This window comes from Ursus maritimus, unplaced genomic scaffold (genome assembly GCF_017311325.1).
Source record: "Ursus maritimus isolate PB19 unplaced genomic scaffold, ASM1731132v1 scaffold_1, whole genome shotgun sequence".
NCBI lineage: Eukaryota > Metazoa > Chordata > Mammalia > Carnivora > Ursidae > Ursus > Ursus maritimus.
This window is the reverse complement of record NW_024423343.1, coordinates 78530036-78543595: the sequence shown is the minus strand read 5'-3', so window position 1 is coordinate 78543595 and position 13560 is coordinate 78530036. Positions and strand designations below refer to the sequence as shown.

At 42.9% G+C, this 13560-nt stretch overlaps 1 protein-coding gene across 1 annotated transcript in view; it reads left to right on the top strand.

Annotated features, from left to right (window-relative positions):
- The window catches only part of KIF5C (kinesin family member 5C), a 148912-nt gene that overhangs the window by 61220 nt on the left and 74132 nt on the right, over positions 1-13560 (top strand). Inside the window, exons 4-7 of the mRNA XM_040645119.1 lie at positions 4765-4869; positions 8898-8946; positions 9218-9273; positions 9971-10058. Of these exons, the coding sequence (XP_040501053.1) occupies positions 4765-4869; positions 8898-8946; positions 9218-9273; positions 9971-10058 (298 nt within the window). The remainder of the gene's footprint in view (positions 1-4764; positions 4870-8897; positions 8947-9217; positions 9274-9970; positions 10059-13560) is intronic.

Below are 13560 nucleotides of genomic sequence, written 5' to 3'. Positions count from 1 at the left end.
GGATTAAGTCATCTTTGGGAAATACAAGGTATTTGCTCAATGTCAGAAATTTAGATTGTAAACCATCAAAGGAGAGACCTGTCCCCAGAGTAAAATCTTAGTTTGTGTTGTGTGTGTGTGTGTTGGGGGGTGTGAATTGGTGGGTGTAAGGAGATGGCAAAGACGAATGCCCGCTCTTTAAAAGGAAGATCGGAGACGTTCTGTTAAACGAGGGCGTCTGGAGCCCTGGGCGGCTCACAGCGAGAGCCTTACAAGGCCTGCAGCGCCGCCCAGCCAGAGGGACTCGTGGGGACCTAAAGGGAACTGGCTTCTGGGCAGGTTACTCTCACAGCTGCCTAAATTCTGTAGCCTTTTCATCCACATCAGTTTTAAAAGGCTGATTGCAAGGGGTTGCTTTTCTTTATCGTGACTTCTGAAGATCATGAACTTATGCCCATAGGAGGAAGGGACGGGGTGGATGGGAGCCCTTTCCTAGCCCCCCTCCCCAACACACACCGTTAGTCTGGTTCTTTCTGTCCAGTGATTATAGATTGGAGAGAAGGTAGGGGATATTTTAGAGGAAAACAGAGGAAAGGAGGAGTCCTGAGCTGAAGTCATAGAGACTGTGGGAGACTGAGAAACCCAGGACCCTGGAATGCAATTAAATTAAAAGCAACAACAACAACAACAACAACAACAGCTCTGCAGGGCTTGCACCATCTGAAAGGATTTATGTATTCGGAATTACACATTGTGATTTTTCAGGCTTTTGGAAGGGGATGTTAACTTCCTGAATGGACAGAGCTGTCACATTTTAAAGCTGTTTTTCATTTTAATCCCCTCATTTTCAGTCTGACATCCAGTGGTGATTCCATTACCTTCTATTGAGGAGAACAAACAGATAAGCCTACATAAAATTGGAAAGATTAGCTTCTGAAGATGGAGCATTTAAGGCGGATTTTCAGTAAAAATATGAAACGCTTGACAGTGTCGATGCCAAGCTTGGTAGGACACCGTCGTGCACTGGGCCCAGGGCGTGTGCGGCCAGTGTTCCCAGGGCTGGGTTGAACGAAGGCTGCTGGGGCTGCTGGCTATATGGGGAAGAGCGGGCTGGACCTTTGTTTGGCCTGTGGTGCTGGGAAGGGCTTCTCTGGGCCCTGTGCCTGCTTTGTGGCCCTCTTTGGCCCAGATTTAGATGGATGGAGACATGCTGTTTTTCCTTCTGCCCAAGGGGACACCTGGAGCCCCTGGAATGGTGCAGGCCACCCCACTGCGGAGCTGAGCCTGCCAAGTGATTTTTCATGAGCCTGTCTGAGTGCATTGGTGCTCGTGTGAGCTGACAGGCTGCCTGCTTTCCCATCTTAAGTGTTTCAGGAAACTGTCCTGCTTGGGAGGTCGAGGTGGCACCTGGGGCTGGAACAAAGGGAGTCTTGTTCTGTGGCCGTGGCCTGGGTCTGGTTTCTTCTTTCATACATGCCCCGAGACGGCCACATTCAGAAGTGGGAGAAGTTTTTGAAGAGGATTATCTAGGATATAAGTATAAAAATGTTCTTTTTGTTTTATGAGAGAAAAAAAGGTGATGAAATGGGACATTCCTTTGCTACCCAAGTCCATCCCGATCCTTCAGCCAACTGAACTTGTCATGGCTCTCTAGAAGGACGTTATTCTTCCTCAGTTCCTGTACCTTTGCTACATCACTGTCCTCTCAGCTTCCCTGCTGTGTCCCCTTTGCCCATCCTCATCTTCCTCCTCTCTCAAGATTCGGTGTCCCTCAAGGAAGCCATCCCATATCATCCCAGCTGGAAAGGACTCTTCTGTATTCTGAATTTCTAAAGCTCTCTGCTTTTTTACCACCTTTTATTGCCTGAGGTGACTCTTGCGTATGTGTAGATGTGTATTTTATTTGCAAGAAAGGGTGAAGACCTTTATAGAACACCTCTCTCATACACATACACCACACATCAACACCCTCCAACACTCACACCCACGCCATACATACATCACACACATCCACACCATACGCTATGTAAAACACACACACACACACACACACACACACACACACACTGTCTTGGCCGTCCCAGTTTACTGAACATAAAGGCTCAGTTCTCACCACTCTTGGGCTTATGAGCTAGATCAAGCATCCCAGCTCTGAAACCTGTGGTAGATTTGACTATTACTTCTGTGACCATGGATATGGGAGGTATCGTTGTGCCTTCTCCAAATAAACATGTGCTTCCCTCTCATGTGATTTTTGGGTGTGGGCTTCAGGGAAACAACACAGGGAGTGTCCCAGACTCATCCCTGGTTCTGCCTTGGTTCTTACCCTGACAAAGGCAAACAAAGGGACATCAATATTTGTATAAGCTAGGAATCGATTGGAAGATAAATCTTTTGGAAGGGAAAGCATCTAGGGAAACAGATTTGAGTCATTTATAAATGATTTTTGGATTATCTCTCATCCTTCTTTGTCTATGGACCACTGAGGAGAAGCTGAAGGATTATGATGGATTACTGAAGGGTTCTGCGGGGAGCATGGGGGGCACCCCTCAGACTCTCTGAGGTGGATTGGCCCAGTGGCATCACAGCATTTGACTGGACGAAGATCTGTGTTTTCATTCTCCGTGTCATTTCTGCCAGCATTTGCACAGTCCTGAGCCTGTGGGGCCCAATATTTGATATTTATGATGGCCTATGAGAAGTAAGCTTACCGACATTTGAGAGATTCTGAGTCTCAGTCATTTAGGGCTGTTTTCCTAAGATATGTAGTCATGGCCTAGGATAGAAATGTATCTTCAGAATCTCCAGATCAAATAAACCTTAACGACTGCTTAATGAGAACCTGATATGAACTGAATAATGTAATGCTAGCGTTTATTGTTTCTTTTTTTTTTTTTTTAAGATTTTATTTATTTATTCGACAGAGATAGAGACAGCCAGTGAGAGAGGGAACACAAGCAGGGGGAGTGGGAGAGGAAGAAGCAGACTCATAGCAGAGGAGCCTGATGTGGGGCTCGATCCCACAATGCAGGGATCACGCCCTGAGCCGAAGGCAGACGCTTAACCACTGTGCCACCCAGGCACCCCGCGTTTATTGTTTCTAAGCACCTTATTTATACTGCTTAATTTATCTTCCACAATAATTCTATGCAGGAGACACTGTACTAAGGGTCATAAGCAGTGGGAAGAGATGCATATGCACTGGCCGTCTTGCCCTCAGGGACTGTACAGCCAAAAAGCCATACAAACACATCACATGATTTAGGATTCTTAGCACACGAGGGCATTCCAGGGGAATACCCATTTTCCCAGGTAAAAGCTTTGCCAGAGGCCAGATGAATCTTAAATTCAGCTTTTCTCTTGCTTTCAGTAGAGTGGAAGGTCAGGGATCAGGTGTGCAAAGGAAGATTCATAACATAAAGTGCTTTGTGGCCTGGAGTTAGTGCCCGAGTCCACGTGACTTCTTGCTCTTGGTAACTCAAATGTTGGCTTGAAAGTCAGCCTGTCAGAGAGGCTCTGTGTGGTGAACCCCCGAAGGATACAGAAGATCTGATTGAGGAAAACAAAGCAGATCTTCCAGGTGTCGGGCAGATTTAGAACAAGGATATGAGTCATAGTGTTGGTAAAGGTTGCTGAGTGAAGAGTAAATGGTTTTTTTACTTTTCTTCCAGTTCCATTTTTCCTAGAGTTTTATAACTTTCTGAAGGTCTCAAAAACGCTGGGAACCCTGTTGCCAATGATTACTTTAGGCCTGCAGACTTTGTGTTTGTGCACTGATGCGTAGTTTAACATGGAACAGGACAGAACTTGGAGCATGGGAGTAAGAAAGGAAGGCTCTCTGGGAGTCCTTGCTGAGGCTGCTGTTTAAATACTTCTAGAACTCTTGTTTAGGAATTGCTTTCAGATACTGTGGCATATCTTTTTGAAAGTCTTCAGAAGTGGCAAATCTGGATCTTTAAAAATGGATTTAGTAAAATAGTTCAAATCACTATTTCATCTATCCCTTACCCCTTAGATAAAATATCCCTCAAAACCCTTAGGGTTGGGGGTGGGCTGCTGGCTACATGGGGAAGGGAGGGCTGGACCTCTCTGGTCGAAAAAAGGGGGACAAAAAAATAAGAATATCTTACAAGTGAATTTAAGTATTAGAAATAGCAAAAAATTAAAAAAGAAATAGCTAAAATTATTTTGTAACATTTCAGGCTGGGAATTTTAGATTTTTAAGAAATTGATAAAATGGCTTTTCATGATTGGTTTGTGAAGTGATACTGAAGGTATTTCTAGAATAAGACTTAAAATTTTTGAGCAGTGATGACATTAGTGAAACTGTTATCAGCTCTCAAGGTGGTTTTATTAAAGCAGATTAATTTGGGCTTACACATTCTAACCAGTTTGTAAAAATTTCAAAACAAAGACCACATTTAGTATGTGATAGTCACCATATAATCCCAGTCCTTCTTCTGTCTTCCTTCCTTCCTTTCTACCCACACCTTCACCCCCATACCCCAATTTGCTGCCCCGAGTGGCAGCAGGAGCAAGTATTTCCAAGCCCCAGAGCCTGACAGGACAAGCTCGCTCCTGCTGGGTAAAAACCAACACATTGAGTTATTTCCATGAACTTTGGGCTGTTGGCACGTCAGGTGGACCTCCAAGGACCTGACAGTGTGTGTGGGGGTGCTCCCTCTTCCACGGAGTCCTGTTATGAAACCCGGCATGATTCCTTCTCTCTTTCACATGTTCCCTGGCACTCTTTAGCTGCCTGTGCTTGTGTTTTTCACTCACTAGGGAAAGCTACATGACCCTCAGCTCATGGGGATCATCCCAAGGATTGCACATGACATCTTTGACCACATCTATTCCATGGATGAGAACCTGGAGTTTCACATCAAGGTAAGTGCTGTTGATTAAGTCTAAAGAGAAAAAACTGGGCCCCAAATCATGTTTTAGTTTTCCTCTTTTTATGGATGCATAAAAGTCATTTTTATCTATTTTAAATGAAATGATATGGTAAGCAAAGCCATAGTTATTTAATGACTCAGGCGAATACTGAGGAAATATTGAGATAAAATAAAAGCCTTCTTTAGGATGGAATCATCTTGATAGTTATCTGAATTCTACCCTTTACCCAGTGGATTTCTTTAGATATGACTGTAATGTGTCCATGATCGGGTTAGGACAGCATTTCCCAAAGTGTGTTCCATGGAACACAGTCCCTCATATTATTAACAGGTGGGCTATCAGGGAAAAGTCTTGTGGGGCCAAATAAGCTGGGAAAATGTTTTGTTGAACAATGTTAAATTCGTCACAAGTTAAATATGCTATTATGTAATCCAGTTCTACAAAGGGGACATGTAGTAGATTACATTCTCCAGCTTATTTGACTGTGTGCATATTTTTCCCCTTTTGAGGTATGATGGACTAGTGTTTTGAAGAGCACACTCTGAGAAGTGTTGGGGAAGGGTGTTATCTTTCCTGGTTTTTGTTGTTGTTTTTGCTTTTGTTTTTAAACCAGAACCTCTGTTGCAACTTAAATTTGAATTGAAAGAGAGATTTTTACTCTCTTAACTATAGCTGTTGTTACATTGGGTATTAGGGATACATTCATTGGACCTCCTTTGTTTTCAAGGAACTAAAAGCCACTTGTTTAAGCAAATAGAGGAAGTTGTTACAAGACACAAAATTTGTTAGTAGGCATGGGACCTGGGGGTTGGGAAAAGCAAGAAATCCAGACCCTGCTCTTCCTTTTTAAAACTTTTTAAATTAAAAAAAATTGAGATATAATTCATATAATTCATGTACCATTAAATTCATTCTTTTAAAGTATACAGTTTGATGGTTTTTAGTATATTTCCAGTAGTGTACAACCATGATCATTATCTAATTCCAGAACATTTTCATCACCTCCAAAAGAAACTCCATCCCCGTTATAGTCCCTGCATTTCTGTCTGCTTACTTTGTCTTTTTGCGGGGAAGAGAACAGGGGGAGAAGGCACCATGGCAGCTCCTGTTCCACATCCCTTATTCCCAACTCCTAACTCCCCAGGGAAGGGGCTCATTGGCCTAGCTTATGGTTGGGTTGTCCCCAGCTCTGACTAGCTGTGTCCAGGATGCACATGGCTGGCTGGGTCCCCACCACAGCGACTGGGACGGGGGTGGGGAAGAGACAGGGGCAGTTCTAAGAAGACTTAGAGCTGAGCGGATGAGCCAAGAGGCTGACCATCCCCTTTGAGGCTGAGACCTTAGTGCACTAGACCCACCATTTTAGAGATGAAGAAACTGAAGTTTCAAGACATAGCTCTGGATGGCCAGAGTGACACAGAGCTGAGATTATTGGCAGAACTGAGATCATAGACTCTTGATGAGACCAGCCCTACGTGCAGCACCTTTTCCATTATCTTAAACTTCTGCCCTTACTTATTTCTGCTATGTACCTTCCCTAAATTATATCAAAACAAGGCAACAACCGTTTGCCCCACCATAAATTAGATCCAGCAAGTCTTTTTACTTTACAAATCGTTTTCCTCCCTTTGTTGGCTAGCACAGGTTTCTCCTCCTTGCCACGGTTCTTTATATCTAAGGATACAGAAGCCTGTAGCTTTGATGGGATCAAGATTTAGGAGCTTAGTACATCTTTAAGGCTGTTTGCATTTAAATACCTTAAACTACTGTAGGGTTCTTATGGGATAATCCTGGAGTAAGATGTTAAACCAATTACTGCCCTCAAAATAGGGTCTTGTATTAGAATCTTATTAAGATAAAAACAGCTCCAGCATGGGGGGGCGGGTGGTGGCAGGGAGAGAAGGAACAGCACCCAAGTCTCCAGGACTGAATTTTACAGTCTGACTTCCTGTTCTGCATTTGTAGTTATACGCACTTTTTTCAGGTATCATAACTGCAAGTGGGCAGGCTAGCGATTGACTGCTCCGTATTTTGAACTGGGTAGTGACACGCTTAATCAAGAAAAAGAGGCTTGATTAAAGCAGTATTGAAAATCTGTTCCTTAAAGAGTTCCTTAAAGAGGGTTGAAACGTTATTTCTGAACATGCTATTTCTTAACGCAAAACTATACATGTTTATTTTTCTTCCACCTGGTCTCACAAAGTATTTGAAATGACAAAAAAAAAAAAACAAAAAACCAAAATTGCCCCCCATCCCCCAAAAGCAGCCAGTATCTTCTGTGGTAAAAAGAAATTAATAAATCAGAGTGGTTTTTTTTCTTCTCATATTAAATGTGAGCAGGGTTTTAATTGCTGTATTTGCTAAATATGTAATTTATGACTGCTTTTTAGTGTAATTAATTTCTCTGCAATCTATGGAAATAAGGACGCATGTGTACATCTCCAAGATAACAGAAGTCTAAACGAAACCAGACAATTTTGAGATGCACAGAACTGATTGGAACCAGGGTTGTGTTGGCTACAGGGAGGCTGAGTTAGAGATGTCTAAGATTAGAGGCCAAACAGACCCTAGGATTCCAGCCACAGGGAGAAGTTTCAGGAGCAGAGAGTCTTTCCAAGGTCAGCTAGGTGTGTCTATGATGCACGAGGCTTGGTGACCGGGGAGTTTGACAGATAGTCTGGCAAGCTCAAGGTGTTAGGCAGACAGGCACCTTGGAGAGGATGCCCAGCTACACGTTTCAGGGTTCGAAGCCAAGACCCCAGATCTCAGAGAAACTGGGAAGTCAGGAGGCCCCAGGACACAGGCAAGGTAATGAACGGGACTGAGGAGTGAGGACTAGTGCTGGGTTGGGGAGGCTTCACTGCCCCCAACCAGAGGTCCAGAGCTGGGATGCAGGGGTGAGGTTTCACCTAGAGAGTTACACGCCAGCTTTACAACTGTTTTTTCAACTTTTTTCCTTTCTTAACAACTTATTTGTGCATTCCTTTGTTTAGGTTTCAAAAAAAACCCCCCATGAACATGAGAGAAAGGAAAGTTGATCTGGGAGGTGGAAGGCAGGTGTAGACAAAGAGTGCAGAATCCTAGAGAGAATTTCTGACATCATCAAGTCCAAGGGCTGCTTTCGACAGATGGGAAAACCAAGGGTCTATAGTCTTGGTTACATGTGAATTAAACCTCCACGGTCCTATGTCTAGTTCAAGTTGTTCCCGGGTGTCAGCTGGCATAAGAACCACCTAGGGAGTTTAGAAGCCAATTCCTTGGTTCCTGGAGATTCTGAATCAGGAGGTCTGCAGTTGGGTTCACGACTCCGCAGTTTCAACAAAAGCTGTGGGCGATGCCGATGCCACGGGGCTGCTGGGCTCCGAGAATAATTGATTGGAAGGCTTCCTTTCCCTCTCACAGTCTAGTCTGTCTCTCATTAAATCCCATTTTGTTCACACCCTTCCTGGACTCCCCAAAGCTAGCCACCATCAGCAGCTCTCTCCCTGTTACCCTGGCGCTCTTCTAGCTCCAAGCAAACTGCCCTTATCCCTGTCCCCACTTCCTTCATGTGAATATTCAGACCTGGTCTGGTGAGGGGGTCAACATCATGCATGAGGGGATGGATGCCAGCTGATTTTGACAATTACTCGCCAGGAACGTTTTCTGTTCCAGCCTTTGTCCCCCCTCGAAGTTTTCTTGGTGCTCATCAAGGGTGAAGGGTAGAGTCCTCCCGTTAAGTGGCTATCCGGTACACAATGTAAGGAGCACCTGAATCGAGACCACCGGGGCTGTACCACGTCGGGGAGGGGGGTCCACCCCAGGCAGGGGCCCACGGCGCAGGCTCACGTAGCAGGAAGCAGGAGAGCACGGGAGAGTCGGCTGGGGCTCTGTGCTGCAGGCCTCTGAATCCTTGCTTCCTGCCCCCTCTTCTTGCTCTTCTTAGCTGTGCATGACAAAGGCTTTTATAAGTTCTAATAATGATATTTTTCAAATACAGCATGGCGTTTCTGTTTCAAACTCAATTTGTTTTTAATTAGGTTTCCTATTTTGAGATCTACTTGGACAAAATCAGGGACTTACTCGATGGTGAGTAACCCGAATGCTTGTCCTCTATTTGTTCTTTAATTAAGGTCCAGGGAGGTTGAAGTGATTCACAGCTCTTCTGCCTAAGGAATTAATGAAAATTTATAGAGATGTTTTATTGCCTTTACGCTATCTGCTTATTCTCAGCCAAGGCTTAAACTTGCGTTTGACAAAGAGATTAGATTTGCCTATCTTTGGTGACAGTTTCTCTTTTTCCTCCAATACAGAATCTTTAACTTTTCTTTTCTCCTCTGTATGCCGTCATTATTATCAGTATCCAAGACGAACTTGGCCGTTCATGAAGATAAAAACAGAGTCCCGTACGTAAAGGTATGAGGAAGACTTGCTGAGGCAATTGACTTCTCTCCTGTCACTGTCATCATTAAGAGTTACGAAATATGCCCAGAATATTACCTATAGAGTGTATGTAGGTGTTTCATCATGTGCCTTATATTTAATATCCATCTGGTTAAAAACTAGACATTTAATTTCTTCAGTCTTATCTCTGTGTGAATGTATCACAGATGTCTGATCACGTGAGGTGAAAAGTGGAGAAGTGAACAGATATTTATTATTCACATGTAAAGAGGCTTTGATAGTGGAGATAATTGTTTATACTTTGCAGTGACAGGAAGCGTATCAGAGCATTATGCCTAGCACTTCAAAGTGTTTAATTAAAGTTGGTGGCTAGCATGAAAGGCAAAGCAAAATTCCATCCATTTCTTTTTCTGTCACTGGTTTTCTTTATTTTCTGTTTCTACGGCTGTTGAGTATGCACAGGTTCTTAGCAATCAAAGAAAATGCTGGCATTTCTTTTATAGTTTACTTCTGGGTTTCCTAGGGTTTGCTCAGACTTCTCTTTGATGTAGAATTCAAGCCATGAGCAAGGAGGAAGAGCTGTTGGGCCAACCTCGCAGCCTTTCTCTTACTCTGCACCTCTCGAGGAGAAATGGGAGAATGTTTAGCTGTCTTCAAATAGAGTTGCTTTCCAGTTTCTACTGGCAAACCTGATCTGACTCTTTTCCAGGGGTGTACCGAGCGGTTCGTGTCAAGCCCCGAGGAGGTCATGGATGTGATAGATGAGGGCAAAGCAAACCGACACGTGGCTGTCACAAGTAAGCGTGGGGTGCTGTTTCCTCCCATCACTTGGGATACAAATGTCTGCCCACCCACCGGGAGGGCTGGCTCATGAGGCCCAAGGGAAATAATGCTGGGGAAGGCGGTTGTAAAGCAGTGGCTCAGAAGCAAATATACGGGAGTGCGCAGGATGAGAGTGTCTAAGCAGGTTGTGGGAAGCATGCCTTCTGCCTTGCAGGGAACGCTCGGGAATACTGGGTGAGGCTCGCTGGGCCCTGGTAGCCCCCTGTATCTGGACACTGGGGAAAACCAGCAATCAGCCAAGGAAAGGGGGTTAAAGTCAGCTTCTAAATGTATTTCAACCACATTATTGTTCAGGTTAAAAAAATGCAAGCCAACAGATTTTATATGCCAGTCCTATGTGTGGAAAGAAACCCCGTTAGATTTCTGCCCTGTGTAGAAAAGGAAAAGAAAAGCAAGGAGGAGCTCAGAAAGCAGAGGTGGGAGCTTTGAAACCCTTTGACACCTCACTTGCCGAGTTAACAAACACATTCAGGCCGGCTTTTTTACCTTGCAGTGCCTTCTCGGCGTGCGCACGTCTCCGGGAAGCAGGTCCTGTGTTGTTAGGGCAGCAGAGGTTCCAGCCCCCATCTTTGGGCTGTCTGTCTCCTTCCAAGGGATTTGGAAAAACCAGAGTGAGTTCATAGGAAGAGGAGTTGAAAGAACTAGGGATTTCTAGCTTGGAAGAAAGAAGAACTCTGAGGAGAACGTAGGGACAATGTAATATTTCAAGGTGCTGACGTTAAGAGAGTCGGTTTGCTTTGTGTGAGCGGCATATGCAGGCCACCCAGGATAGTTGAAGCTACGAGGAGGCAGGTTTTGACCGATCACAAGAACTTTCTGCTCCTGAGAGCTGCCCCAAGGAAAGCCTGCTACCCGAAGGGGCAGGGTTCCCTGTGTGCTATACAAGAGACGGAGGCATCAGGTGGTTGACTGGTCTAGCCTCTCTAAGTCTCTTCCACCCAAAGCTCTGTGATTCTGTCACCCAGAACTGTAATTCTCTACCTTTTCTCTACCCCGACATCCTATCAGGTGATATCCACACACACGGCAGATTTCATAGGTGAGCCTAGACATGTATACAGCGTGGGCTAAATTCCACATCTTCCTCTTCTGCTTCCACATACACTTGAAAGAACGTAAGACTGATATTCTTATAGTAACAGTGTCTCTCACTTATAAAGAAGTTATTTATTTGATTTCTTAAGCAGTTGTTAGTTGTGAATTTTTCACGGGGTACTTGACAATCCATCTTGGCCCCTTGGTTCAGAACTGTAGGTGCAGAACATTTTCTTATCGTTCTGGTAAGGTGGTTTTTAAAATTACGCATACATAGAACTTAACCATTTTAACCATTTTTAAGGGTACAATTCAGTGGCATTAAGTCCATTCACAATGTTGTGCAACTGTCACCACTGCTTGTTTCTAGAATTTAATCATCCCAAAGTTAAACCCCATGGCCATTAAACAGTAGCTCCCCATACTTCCTCCTCCTAAACCTGGTAACCACGATACTACTTTGTGTCCCAGTGAATTGGACAAATCTAGGTACCTCATGTAAGTGGAGTGATAGAAGTCCTCTTGTAACTGGCTTGTTTCACGTAGCATAATGTCTAAAAGGTTCATCCATGTTGTAGCATATGTCAGAATTTCCTTTCTTTTTAAAATGCTGAGTAATATTCTCTAGTAGGTATCTACTACACTGTTTGTTCATTCATCCACAGACAGACACGTAGATACTTGTGTTCTTCCCCCTTCTGGCTATTGTGAATAATGCTTCCATGAACATGGAGGTATAAATATCTGCTGAAGTTTCTGTTTTCAGTTCTTTTGGGTATATATACAGAAGTGGAATTGCTGGATCATATGTCAACCCTACTTTTAATTTTTTAGGAACTGCCACATTGTTTTCCATTGTAGTTGCCCACCGTTTTACATTCCCACCAATAAGAGTGTGCGAGAGTTTCAATTTATTCACATCTTTGCCAGTGCTTCTTAGTTTCTATTTTTGTTTTTACTAGCCATACTAATGGGTGTGAAGTGTTATGTCATTGTGATTTTGATTTGCATTTCGCTAATGACTAATGGTGATTTTTTCATGTGCTTATTGGCCATTTGTACATCGTCTTTGAAGAAATTTCTGTTCAGGTCCTTTGCTCATTTTATAATTGGGTTTTGTTGTTGATTTATAGGAGTTCTTCGTATATATATAGGAGTTCTTCGTATATTTTGGATCTCAATTCCATATCAGATATATGATTTGAAGATATTTTCTCTCATTCTGTGGGTTGCCTTTTCATTCTGTCGATGCTGTTCTTTCATGCATAAAATTTTTTAATTTTGATAAAGTCTAGTGTATCTGTTTTTTATTGTTGTTGCTTGTGGTTTTGGTATTATTTCCAAGAAATCTTTGACAAATCCAGTGTTATGAAGCTTTTCCCCTATATTTTCTCCTAGGTTTTATAGTTTCAGCTTTTACATTTAGGTTTTTGATTGTTTTTGAGTTAGTATATGGCCTAGGTAAGAGTCCAACTTCATTTTTTTTTTTGCACGTAGATATCCATTTTTCAGTTTGGTGAAGAGGCTGTTGTTTCCCCATCAAATGGTCTTGACACTCTTGTTGAAAATTATTCTACCATTTTACATGAGGGCTTATTTCTGGGCTCTCATTGGTCTGTTTCCATGTTTGCTTTATGTCAATGCCACACTGTTTGATTACAGGGGCTTCGTAGTAAGTTTTGAGATCAGTAAGTATGAGACCTCTAATTTTGTTCTTTTTCAAGATTGTTTTGGCTAATTGGGGTTCCTTGAGATTCCATATGAATTTTAGGATTGACTTTTCTCTTTCTGCAAAAAACATGAGTGGGGTCTTGATAACAGATTGTTTTTGGTAGTATTGACATTTTCACTATGTGAAGTCTTCCGATCCATAGACAAGGAATATCTTTCCATTTATATTGTGTCTTCTTAAATTTTGTAGTTTTTATTCTTTTTAAAATTTTTTAGAAGATTTTATTTTTTTTTAAAGTAATCTACACCCATTGAGGGGCTTGAACTTATAACCGTGAGATCAAGAGTCACATATTCTACTGACCGAGCCAGCCAGGCGCCCCTCATTTTGTAGTTTTTAATGTACATGTCTTTTACTTCCTTGGTTAAGTTTACTCCTAAGCAGCTTACTCTTTTTGTTGATATTTTATTTTATTTTATTTTATTTTAATTTATTTTAGAGAGAGGGGGAGAGAGTGCATGAGTTGGGGGATGGGCAGAGAGAGAATCCCAAGCAGGGTCTGTGCCTAGTATGGGCCTGACGCCAGGCTCAATCTTAAGACCCTGATATGACCTGAGCCAAATCAAGAGTCAGATGTTTAACATACTGAGCCACCCAGGCGTCCCTCTTTTTGTAGATATTTTAAATGGAATTATTTTCTTTTCAGATTGTTTATTGTTAGTATACAGAAATGCAATTGATTTTTACGT